General features: G+C 40.1%; 1 protein-coding gene across 2 annotated transcripts in view; it reads right to left on the reverse strand.

Moving 5' to 3' along the window:
* Window positions 1–5,610: 5,610 nt before the first annotated feature.
* Window positions 5,611–12,090, reverse strand: part of NPHP3 (nephrocystin 3) — a 45,853-nt gene continuing 39,373 nt past the window's right edge. The window contains exons 23-27 of one of the 2 annotated variants that reach the window (XM_066245463.1): window positions 11,683–11,810; window positions 9,991–10,231; window positions 7,666–7,791; window positions 6,998–7,113; window positions 5,611–5,957 (exon numbers count right to left, since the gene is read on the reverse strand). In XM_066245463.1, coding sequence (XP_066101560.1) covers window positions 5,777–5,957; window positions 6,998–7,113; window positions 7,666–7,791; window positions 9,991–10,231; window positions 11,683–11,810 — 792 coding nt within the window. In that variant the 3' untranslated portion in view covers window positions 5,611–5,776. Of the gene's footprint in view, window positions 5,958–6,997; window positions 7,114–7,665; window positions 7,812–9,990; window positions 10,232–11,682; window positions 11,811–12,090 lie in introns of those variants that run through there. The other variant, XM_066245464.1, reaches the window with a different exon arrangement.

Below are 12,090 nucleotides of genomic sequence, written 5' to 3' on the forward strand. Positions count from 1 at the left end.
GATTCTAGGACCATATTGTGATTGTTATGTCTACAGTAATGTCAGGAAAAGTAGAGGGATAGTTTTTCTAGCCTTGAAAATTATATTGCTTTCATACAAGTGTACGAAATGTATAGATTAGTGTACTCATCTATAAAACAATTTTTCTAGTTAACTAGAGATGTTTTTATTTATTTATTTATTTTTTTATATATTTTAATTTATTTTTGTATTTTTCTGAAGCTGGAAACGGGGAGAGACAGTCAGACAGACTCCCCGCATGCGCCCGACCGGGGTCCACCCGGCACGCCCACCAGGGGCGACGCTCTGCCCCTCCGGGGCGTCGCTCTGCCGCGACCAGAGCCACTCTAGCGCCTGGGGCAGAGGCCAAGGAGCCATCCCCAGCGCCTGGGCCATCTTTGCTCCAATGGAGCCTTGGCTGTGGGAGGGGAAGAGAGAGACAGAGAGGAAGGAGGGGGTGGGGGTGGAGAAGCAAATGGGCGCTTCTCCTATGTGCCCTGGCCGGGAATCGAACCCGGGTCCCCCGCACGCCAGGCCGATGCTCTACCGCTGAGCCAACCGACCAGGGCCGAGATGTTTTGATTTCAAAAGAGAAATTCAGTCTTCCTCAATCCCATTCCTTTGTAACCTCTGGTACACTAACTTGGTGAGGCTTTACTTATAATTCAAATTTTTAATAGCTGGAACTCACCATCTTCTAAAGACCTTTTTCCTACTCTTTTTTTTTTTTTTTTTTCATTTTTCCGAAGCTGGAAACGGGAAGGCAGTCAGACAGACTCCCGCATGCGCCTGACCGGCATCCACCCAGCATGCCCACCAGGGGGCGATGTTCTGCCCTTCCGGGGCATTGCTCTGTTGCATCTAGAGCTATTCTAGCACCTGAGGCAGAGGCCATAGAGCCATCCCCAGCACCCGGGCCATCTTTGCTCCATTGGAGCCTCGGCTGCGGGAGGGGAAGAGAGAGACAGAGAGGAAGGAGAGGGGGAAGGGTGGAGAAGCATATGGGCGCTTCTGTGTGCCCTGGCCGGGAATCAAACCAGGGACTCCTGCACGCCAGGCCGATGCTCTACCGCTGAGCCAACCAGCCGGGGCCTTTTTCCTACTCTTGATGCTGCACACTGCTGATGTCATCACCGAATCTTGTCAAAGTTGTCTACTGTTTTGGTATTATATCTTCCATTAATAGTAGTTATGGGATTATTTTACCAGGAAAATACCTGGTAACAGGATTCTTTTACAACTTAGAATGTTCTCTTGATATTCTGACTGCCATGAAAACTTGTGTATGTGGGCAGCTGATAAGAAATTAATCTTACTGAATTTTATATTACTAAATTAACCTATAGCACTTGACAAGATTTATTAATATTGTTGTTTCTAATGTGAGAGATGGAAACACACTCCCAAAATTGCCTTAGCACAAAGGCTCTAAAATCTAGTAAAACAGTATGTTCTTTAATCCCTTCCCTCATTGTTAATGGGAAGTTAATTTGTGACACTACTATAGTGTATCCGTAAAGTCATGGTGCACTTTTGACCGGTCACAGGAAAGCAACAAAACACAATAGAAATGTGAAATCTGCACCAAATAAAAGGAAAACTCTCCCAGTTTCATACCTGTTCAGTGCAGTTTGATGTGGGCTTATGCACAGATTTTTTAGGGCTCCTTAGGTAGCTATCCCGTATAGCCTCTACAGACTCGTCACTGACTGATGGCCTACCAGAACGGGGTTTCTCCACCAAACTGCCAGTTTCCTTCAACTGCTTATCCCACCGACTAATGTTATTCCTATGTGGTGGCGCTTCGTTATAAATGCACTGATATTCACGTTGCACTTTGGTCACAGATTCGAATTTAGTGAGCCACAGAACACACTGAACTTTCCTCTGTACCGTCCACATCTCGACTGCATGGCCGTGGGCTGCTCCGCTGTATACACGGTGTTACGTCATCATCTGCTGCCACATCATCGTACAGAAACTGGGAGGGTTTTCCTTTTATTTGGTGCAGATTTCACATTTCTATCATCTGAATACCTACAAACACCCTGAGCAACACAAAACGATAACCATTTAAGAGTATTTGGGGCGTTATGGGGAGGGGGGTGGAGGGATGTACTGGGGAACATGGGGGAGGGGAGGATGTATTCAGGGAGACCTAGAATCTATGTAAATACAATAAATTAATTAAAAAAAATTTGGAAGCTTTGACCTCCTCCCAAATCAAATTTTTAAATTATATTTCTATAAAATATTAATAAAAACCATAACTACCATAATTTGGATCCTAACAATTCAGTTTTATAACAGTTGTTTGAAAAGGTGTATAATAACATGAACATAATATTCCTATTTGAGAACCTCAGATATACATAAATAATTGTCCTTTTTAAGTAGGCCTTCTATATGAAAACCTTTAAGTTGACAGTACAATAAGTAGTATGATAAAAATATAGTAATTTAAATCTTGAAATATACTCATCATCCCCCAAATGTAACTAGTGAATTTTTACCATAAAGTCACTTGAATAATATAACTTGAGGGGTAAAGTTTGTACTTTCTGTTTTTCAAGTCCAAATTTTGTAGGAATAAAGAATACATAGATATTATTCTTTTGCTCGTTTTGCCTTTTTTCAAGATTCTTCTAGTATATTGATCTCAATATTTCCTCAAGTTTTTTTTTTTTTCAGTGAGAGGATGGGAGGCAGAGATAGACTCCCTCATGTGCCCTGACAGGGATCCACCTGGCAAATCCACTAGGGGGCAATGCTTTGTCCATCTGGGGTGTTGCTCAGCGACCAAGCTCTTCTTAGCGCCTGAGGCAGAGACCATGGAGCCATCATCAGTGCCAAGGACCAAGTTGCTCCAATTCAGCCATGGCTGCAAGAGTGGGAGAGAGAGAGAGAGAGAAGCAAGAGGGGGAGGGGTGGAGAAGCGGATGGGCGCTTTTCCTATGCACCCTGACTGGGAATCCAACCCAGCACATCCACATGCCAGACACGCTGTACCACTGAGCCAGTTTTATAAGGCATTTAAACTTAATATATTACTTATAATGTCACTAAATAAATTTTAAACTCTAATAGCTTAATTATATTTGTAAATTAAATTAATTTGTGCCTTGCATAGCTGGCAAACCCAGGAGGATATGTTATATATTTTTTCCTCTTGAAATTCTTTCAAAAGGAGTTAGAAGGATGTTCACTTTATAAGATCCTAATTTCTTGCCTGACCAGATAGACTAGAGCATTGGTCTGGGACAGTGAGGTGAGGACCCAATTTTGAAACCCTGAGGTCTCTGGCTTGGGCAGGGGGTCACTAGCTCAGCTGGAGCCCCCCCCCCCACTGTCAAGGTGCATATGAGAAAGCAATCAATAAAAAACTAAAGTGTTGCAACTATGAGTTGATGTTTCTCATCTCTTCTTGTCTCTTGCTAAAAAGTAAAATTCTAATTTAAGTCACCACTGTGGTGCCTTAGAGTTAGACCATTGCTTCTCAAACTTATATCCATCTGACTCACTTAGTGATCTAGCTAAATTATAGATTCTGATTCAGTAGGTCTGAGGAGAGGTTCAAGAGTCTGAATTTTCTTTTTTTTTTTTTGTATTTTTCTGAAGTTGGAAACGGGGAGGCAGTCAGACAGACTCCCGAATGCACCCGACTGGGATCCACCCGGCATGCCCACCAGGGGGTGATGTTCTGTCCATCTGGGGCGTTGTTCTGTTGTGACCAGAGCCATTCTAGCGCCTGAGGCAGAGGCCATAGAGCAGGGGTCTCAAACTCAACTCAGCATGTGGGCCGCAGAGCAAGATCACAGCCGTTCGGCGGGCCGCACTAGGTCTACAAAAGGCAACTGTTACGCAACACTTTTCTTGAACTTCGTGGATTAGTCTGCGGGCCGCACAAAATTGTTTGGCGGGCCGCGAGTTTGAGACCCCTGCCATAGAGCCATCCTCAGCGCCTGGGCCAACTTTGCTCCAATGGAGCCTTGGCTGCAGGAGGGGAAGAGAGAGAGAGAGAGAGAGAGAGAGAGAGAGAGAGAGAGGAAGGAGAGGGGAGGGGTGGAGAAGCAGATGGCTGCTTCTCTTGTGTGCCCTGGCCGGGAATCGAACCTGGGACTCCTGCACGCCAGGCTGACACTCTACCACTGAGCCAACCGGCCAGGGCCAAGAGTCTGAATTTTTAATGAGCTCCCAGGTTATAGTTCATGAATCTGAATAGTCAGGCCATAAAGTCACCAAAATCCTATACAGTCTCCAAAGCTAAAGTTGAGCAAAGTTCTCAGTGAGTAGTGACAATATTCAAGTCCTTTTTGTAATGTTTGATGTATTATTTATGTAAATATAAGCCTCTTGTATAAACTAATGGAAAAAAGAAAACTTGAAATTGTACTTTTGTATGGTTATTATATCTTTTACCTTTATAATTAATGTATATCAGAATCTTACAAGTATTTAAATTGAAGATTTTATTATATAAGGTCTACCGGAAAGTTCTGTCCGTTTTTATCACAAGTTTTGACATGTAAGCACGTTTATTTGGCACATGTGTGCCTCTCTATTTTTATCACTTAATGTATACATACTGAGTAGCAAATTAAAACAAAGTTGATTCACGTTAGTCTTATGTCTGAAGCGATAGTGTACCTATGGCTACTGATAAAGTTCATTTACACCACTGTAATTTTTACGAATTTCAACAAGGAAGAAATGCTACAGAAGCATGTCTGTTGCATCCACCATATTCCCCGGACTTAGCACCCTCCGACTATCACTTGTTTTTGTCCTTACAAAATTTTTTGAAGGGCAAAAATTCAAAAATGAAGAAGATATCAAACAAATACTGGTTCCATTTTTCACATCAAAAGATAAAAAACATTTTTCAAAAATGGGATATACAAATTGCCCTCACGCTGGCAAGAAATCATTAATAATAATGGCAATTATATTATTTAATAAAGTTTACTGACGGTAAGAAAAATTTGTATTTTGTTTTATTACAAAAACGGACAGAACTTTCCGGTAACCCATATATATAATAAATACAGAAATGGTAAAAAACAATATCCAAACTGTGACAGTATTTGTGAAACTTATAAAATGGCAGATTAATTTGAGATAAATAAAGAGACAGATTTAGCCCACTTAGGAAAAAATAGAGAATGTCCTGCCTGGTAAGGTCACTATTACTGCATTAATGACTTCAAATTATCCAGATGTCATACTACACACTAAAGTAACACACGATATAGAGAGCATAAAAAGCAGAGGGCTCAGTCCAATCTGCTCAAAAAAAAGGTAGAATAAAAAAATGTAGCAGTCAGATTCCTATTACTAGCTCACTTTACAGAAGACAATTTATACTTTTCATAAACATATCCCTTTAATTCTTGAAACCTTTGAAGCAGAGAATTAAGCCAGACTACTGCTGAAAAGCAAGATGAGGAATCACTGAGGTAAAGTAGCGTTTGAGAGATGATTGATGGAATTCTTGAACTCCTTGTCTGACTTGCTCTGTGTAACAGACACCAACCTATTCTTCATGTCCTCTTTGGACAAGTGTCTATACAAGAGGGAAGTTAATTCTTTTAACTAAAACAGACATGATTATGACTCAAATGTCAATGTAGTCAATATAATTTTATACAAATACCACTTAAATAATACAAAGTAAAAATAAATTTTCTTAAAAACATTTTTAATAAGTTTTAAATTCTGTCGTTCCAAATGTTTTTTCATTATTCTAAGGTGCATTTGCAATGAATTGTAATTGCTGCTACCTTTGTCCTTGATGAAGGAAAACATTAGGAGAATGGGTTGTTTTTACACTAAATTTATCTCCACTTGATGAGTGCTGTGAAGGAGCTTTTCCACCTAAAAGTGATGTTTCTGCTTCTTTTATTTCCATAGCCCTTTTGTATAGTTCAGCAGCTTTTTCAAAATCCCCTTCTTCATAGCTTTGAGAGAGAGGGAAAAAAAACCTCTTAAAATCAGAATATAAGCTTTAATTAACAATTCTAAGTGACTTTATAGGATACAAAAACAAACAAAAAAACTTATGTGAATAATTGCTCAATTTTTCCCCAGTGCATTTACTCAGACCAGAAAAAGATGACCCAAATTCTTTTCTTTTCTATTTGTACTGCTCAGGAACATTTCAGTCTCTCACACCATTAAGACCATGTTGTGATGGATGCAGTGAAATTGCTAAGGGAAGTCTGATATTCTCTGTATCCTGAGTTAAACACAAAGCATAAGTCAGCATGTACTTAATGGTAAATTAGCTTTGAGGACAGCAAATTGCTTATATTATTCCAGAGCCAGTTGGTTACAACTATAAACCATCCTTCACTATTTGCCATGATAAACTACTCTGCAAAATACATCATGCGGCCTTCATTTTGCTTGTATCTCTTTTTATTTATTTATTTATTTATTTATTTATTTATTTATTTATTTTCATTTTTCTGAAGCTGGAAACAGGGAGAGACAGTCAGACAGACTCCCGCATGCGCCCGACCAGGATCCACCCGGCACGCCCACCAGGGGCGGTGCTCTGCCCCCCAGGGGGCGATGCTCTGCCCATCCTGGGCGTCGCCATATTGCGACCAGAGCCACTCTAGCGCCTGAGGCAGAGGCCACAGAGCCATGCCCAGCGCCCGGGCCATCTCTGCTCCAATGGAGCCTTGGCTGCGGGAGGGGAAGAGAGAGACAGAGAGGAAAGCACGGCGGAGGGGTGGAGAAGCAAATGGGCGCTTCTCCTGTGTGCCCTGGCCGGGAATCGAACCCGGGTCCTCCGCACGCTAGGCCGACGCTCTACCGCTGAGCCAACCGGCCAGGGCCTTGCTTGTATCGCTTAAAGATAACCAGAAACAACCCTTCCTCCTCCCAGGAAAATCATACAGCAATCAGTATTTTTTGTTGTTCCATGATGAGTCAAATTAAAGGTGCTCTAAAAGAGAGTTTGGCTGTATGAGGAAAGTGAAAAACTTCTTACCTAAGCACGGCTAAATTTTTTAATGTTTCTCCAACTCGAGGATGCATCCGACCCAGGCTGTCTTCATAAATCTTTAATGCTCTTTCATACAGTGGCAAGGCCTCGGTGTGTTTTTTCTTATTAAAAAGTAACAACACTCAGGTGAACATATCGCCTTTCTGAAATTACTATGAATATATTCTAGATTAAACTGATCAAGTGGCATAAGCACTTTTAAAATGTGAATATCCTCCTAAAAGATGTGGATAAACAGCTTAATTTATGAGTAGTCATAATGGGAGAAGGAGTATAATAGTCAGCAGCTTGTTTTAGGCCTGGCTTGGAAACCATCAACCTTAATCCAATTATATAAACACAAACTTGTCTCTTTATTGCCCAGTGGGTACCAGTTTCTCACCCATCACAGGCAAATGTTGCAGCTTGAAGATAATATTAGATACAGAGATGTAGGGACTCTCCAGAATTTAAAAAACTAAGCCTAAGCAATGAACTAAGCAGTCAGTGCTTTACACCAAGAGGAGCGTGACTTCATTAAGTACTAAAGGAAGCATTAGTAGGTAACCTTAAGTTTCCTGTAATTATTTTTACTGTGCCACATCTAATGTAGCCTTACCTATATTTTGTACCCTAACACCATTCATTTATAAAGAAAACGTGTGGGAACTTACCATTTGGCTATAGAGAACAGCTAAGTTCACCAAGGCAGTAGCTACACTAGGGTGCTTTGGGCCAAAGGATTTCTGCCGGATTTCAACAGCCAGCTCATACAACGGTACAGCTTTGTCAAGTTTCCCCTAAAACACAAAAGTGAAATCTAACAAAAATATTAAAGCAATAATTACTACCTGATCAGAGCTTTTCCATAATTAAAATTTTTTACTAAAAGTAATATTTGAGGGCCCTGGCCAGCTGTTTCAGTGCGTAGAGTGTCGACCCGGTGTATGGACATCCTAGTTTGATTCCTGGTCAGGGCACACAGGGGAAGCAATAATCTGCTTTTCTTCCAATAATCTGTTGTTCCATGATGAGTCAAATTAAAGTTGCTCTAAAAGAGAGTTTGGCTGTATGTCCCTCTCCCCCTTCTCTCCCTTTGCCCCTCCTGCAGACAGTGGCTGGTAGGTTTGAGTATCAGCCCTGGGCACTTAGGATAGCTTGATTGGTCTGAGCAATGGACCCAGGCACTGCGGATAGCTCAGTTGTGAGCACTGGCCCCAGACAGGGGTTGCCAGGTGGATCCCGGTTGAGGCGCATACAGGAATCTGTCTCACTATCTCCACTCCTCTCACTTAAAAATAATTTAAAAAAAATTTTAAGTAATTTTTGAGAAATTCAGAAGCATTACCTCCAATTTAATAGTTAAGTTTATAGATAATTGAAATCTAAAGGAATAAGTAAAGCTAAATTGAATATAAAAACATTTTCTTTGATATGTCAGAAAGCCCTTTAGGATCATCCATTATTACTCAGTGTCTCTGATAAAATAAAATATAATAGGTAAAGTACAGGATGGAGCAAAAGTATATTTACAGTTGTGAGTGCATGAAATACAGAGTTTATTCTTGTATTATTACTCATTAATTATTGTATTGTTTTCCACAGGAACAACTGTAAACCTATTTTTATCCACTCTGTATGTTTGCTACTACACATAATTTAGAGATGGCATCAAAATAAAAACTTAGTTTCTACAAAATCCTTTTGAGATTTTTCCAATTATTTCTTTTTTACTTGATGGGGAGAAAGAACAACAACGAAGTCTTCTTAATAAAACAACTTCAGTGCCTGGATGACCAGCAAAAGGACCCAAAAAGTCTAGAGACAGTCTAACACCGCACTGCAACTGCACTAAGTAAAAGCACACTTCTCTGGAATTTTTTTTTTTTCTTTCAGAAAAGTTATAAAAGTTCCAAACATCACTCTGGCTAGCACTCTTGGCAAAGAATGGTGTTTAGCTCATTACATTTAGTTAAAGATGGTCGTGGAGACAATTACTTGGAGGCCACATGGAGTGCGCTGAGGGACCTGGGGAGACCGCCTCACAATCCCCTGTACGGGTTTCATGAGGGGCCTTGACCCCCAGTCCTGATGGGTATTTATTGATATACATAAAATGGAAGCAGGGACAAGAATGAAGAATTCAGGAAGCAGAGAAGAGAATGAGGAGAAGAGAAAGAGGAAATCAGGAAGGGGAACTCCTTTAGAACAAACAACAGGGCAAGGGAGTAGCTCCAATACCCCCACCTACTGATTAATCAGAAATTGCTAATTCTATCTCTCTCGTGCTGCGTTCAGCACAGGTACAGCTGTCCCTCGCTCTATCGGGTGTACAATACTGCGTTCAGTACTTTCTGTCAGTGAAGTCCCTGTGGCCTTTGTCTCAGGGCACTGAACTCTGTTCCTGTTCTATGTTCCTATTCAGGGCTTCTACAAAAGACAAAGAAAAGAATGAAATTAAAATGCTCATTTAATCACCTACAAGACTTCTTCCTTCAGGCACAACAATTGGGTAACTTATATTTATGGTAGCTTAACACAGCAAACTTAACACTGGCTGAATTTGAGAACTTCTGAAATATAAGAATAAATTTAATTAGAATGCTGAAGTCTGCCTTTATATTTAGAATTTTTAAAAATTTTATTCATTTTAGTGAGGGGAGAAAGAGAGAGGGGGGGGGGAGGAGGAGCAGGGAGCATCAACTCCCATATGTGCCTTGAACAGGCAAGCCCAGGGTTTTGAACTGGCGACCTCAGCATTTCAGGTTAACACTTTATCCATTGTGCCACCACAGGTCAGGCTGTATTTAGAATTTTTTTAACAAAACCAAATCAGTACCTTAATATAGTTAAGTCTGAATAACATTTTTAATTGTTCTATTCAGCTATTTGTTAAAATATTAAATCATTATGATTTAAAAGCTCATAGAAAATAATCTATCCAGAAGACAAATGATTTTAATTGGTATATGATAAAACACATGCCAAGAATTACTTACCATTTTCTTATACAAGATTGCAAGATGCTTCACTGTGTAAGCCAAAGAAGGGTGATCAGGAGCTAATGCTTGTCTCCGTATGTCTAAAGCTCTTTCATAGAGTTCTTCTGCTTTATCGTACTGTTTCATTTCATTGCATAGAGCCGCCAGGTTATTCAACGACTGGGCACAGTCGGGATGATCTGGTCCTAAAACACGCTCCCTCATTTCTAAGGAACGCTTCAGAAACTGGTCAGCTGTTCTATGAACAAAATGCCAAAATCATTTAAACAGCTTATAGTCTAGAAATCAGAATCCTAGTTAGGTGGAGAATTGAAGCATTTTTATTTTTAAATCTAAGAAAGTTAAACGATTGAGCTCAAAATCCCTTTTCCCTCTTTCTGAGCCCTCTTCCCTTCCTGCTCTTGTCCAAAAGTTAAAAATGCTTCTTTCCTCATAATGTAAGGGCCTGAAACGTCGGGATGACCGCCTCAGTTTTCCACTTCACTTCTCCTAAAAGACAAACCTGTAAATATTTTCCAAACAAACTTTTTATACCTTTAAAATAATTAGACCTAACTCAAACAAAAGTTTGATAATTATTCTTTCTCCCCTTTGGGATTAGTACCTAATTTTTAATAAAAGAACTTTTTGTGAAATAGACTAAATATTTACATTTTTTATATCTAAAGTATCAAACTTGTTATATTTTTCTCATATCCAAAGAAGCCCCAAACACTTCTTTTTCTGAAAGTATAAATATTGTCATTTTGTCCAGTTAAACTGAAGAATAAACCCGGCACCCTCTACATTCTTTTTCTTTTTTTAAAAGATTTTATTTTTTTTATTTATTCATTTCCAGAGAGGGAAGAGGGAGAGAGAAAGAAAGAAAAGGGGAGGGAAGAGGAACAGGAAACATCAACTCCCATATGTGCCCTGACCAGGGAAGCCCAGGGTTGTGAACCAGTGGTTTCAGCATTCCAGGTCGATGCTTTACCCACTGCACCATCACAGGTCAGGCCATCTACATTCCTTATTCTCATTCAGTCCTGTTTCTTCCTGGGCAAGGTCTCATATATGGTATCTACACAAACTCACTTTTCAGAAACATATAAAAAATACTAGGAAAGTCTGACCTGTGGTGGCACAGTGGATGAAGCATCGACCCAGAACGTTCAGGTTGCTGGTTCAAAACCCCAAGGCTAGGAGGGCTGGGTGGGGGACTGTCTGCATGACCCTAAAGCTCACCAGTTTGAGCCCAAAGGTCCCTGGGCTTGAGCCCTAGGTCCCTGGCTTGAGCAAGGGGTCACTGGCTCAGCTGGAGCCCCCCAGTCAAGGCACATAGGAAAATGCAATCAATGAACAACTAAGGTGCTGCAACTATGAGTTGTTGATGCTTCTCACCTCTCTCCCTGTCTGTCCCTTTCCTCCTCTCTCTCAAAAGAAAAAAAAAAAGAAAAAAACCCCACCAAAAAACAGAAAAATAGGGAAGGTACAAAATAACTTTTCAGTTACTAAGGAAACAATGTGAGAGAAAACAATAGAGAAAATGTCATGGGCTTTGTTAAATGTGGCTATGCTCACAACACATACATGAAATTTGGCATGGTTTCTATCAAGTTCTTCTAACTTGACTTGATAGAAATGTAAAACTGCTTTGCATCTAAGAGAAAACTGGATACTTATTTTCATTATTAATGCTATAGTACTCACTCCAAGTTATTTTGAAGATAGTAGAGAACACCCAGTTCATTGAGGGTCCGAGCATTGTCAGGTGTGTCCTTACCTAACGTAAGCTCTTCTAACTGTAGGGCCCGTCTACGCAAAAGGGCAAATCCATACTGGAGCAAACACAAAAAATTCATGGCAATCACTAAGTAAGTGCAATCTTTGGTTCTGAAACAACATACTAGCATTCTAAAATATTTCGTCGTTCCCTTTAGGAAAGATTACAATTATTTTAAGTATTACACTAAATTATTCTAATGGTTATTAAAAATATACATATTTCCACATGGCATCACATTCCAAAATTCATTAAGAGCTATTGTGAAAATGATTATGAGATAGTTTAGCAACGGGAACTGAATCTCAAAGTGCTTCAAAAATATCAGGAAACAA

The sequence above is a fragment of the Saccopteryx bilineata genome, chromosome 10 (assembly GCF_036850765.1).
Source record: "Saccopteryx bilineata isolate mSacBil1 chromosome 10, mSacBil1_pri_phased_curated, whole genome shotgun sequence".
Classification (NCBI taxonomy): Eukaryota; Metazoa; Chordata; class Mammalia; order Chiroptera; family Emballonuridae; genus Saccopteryx; species Saccopteryx bilineata.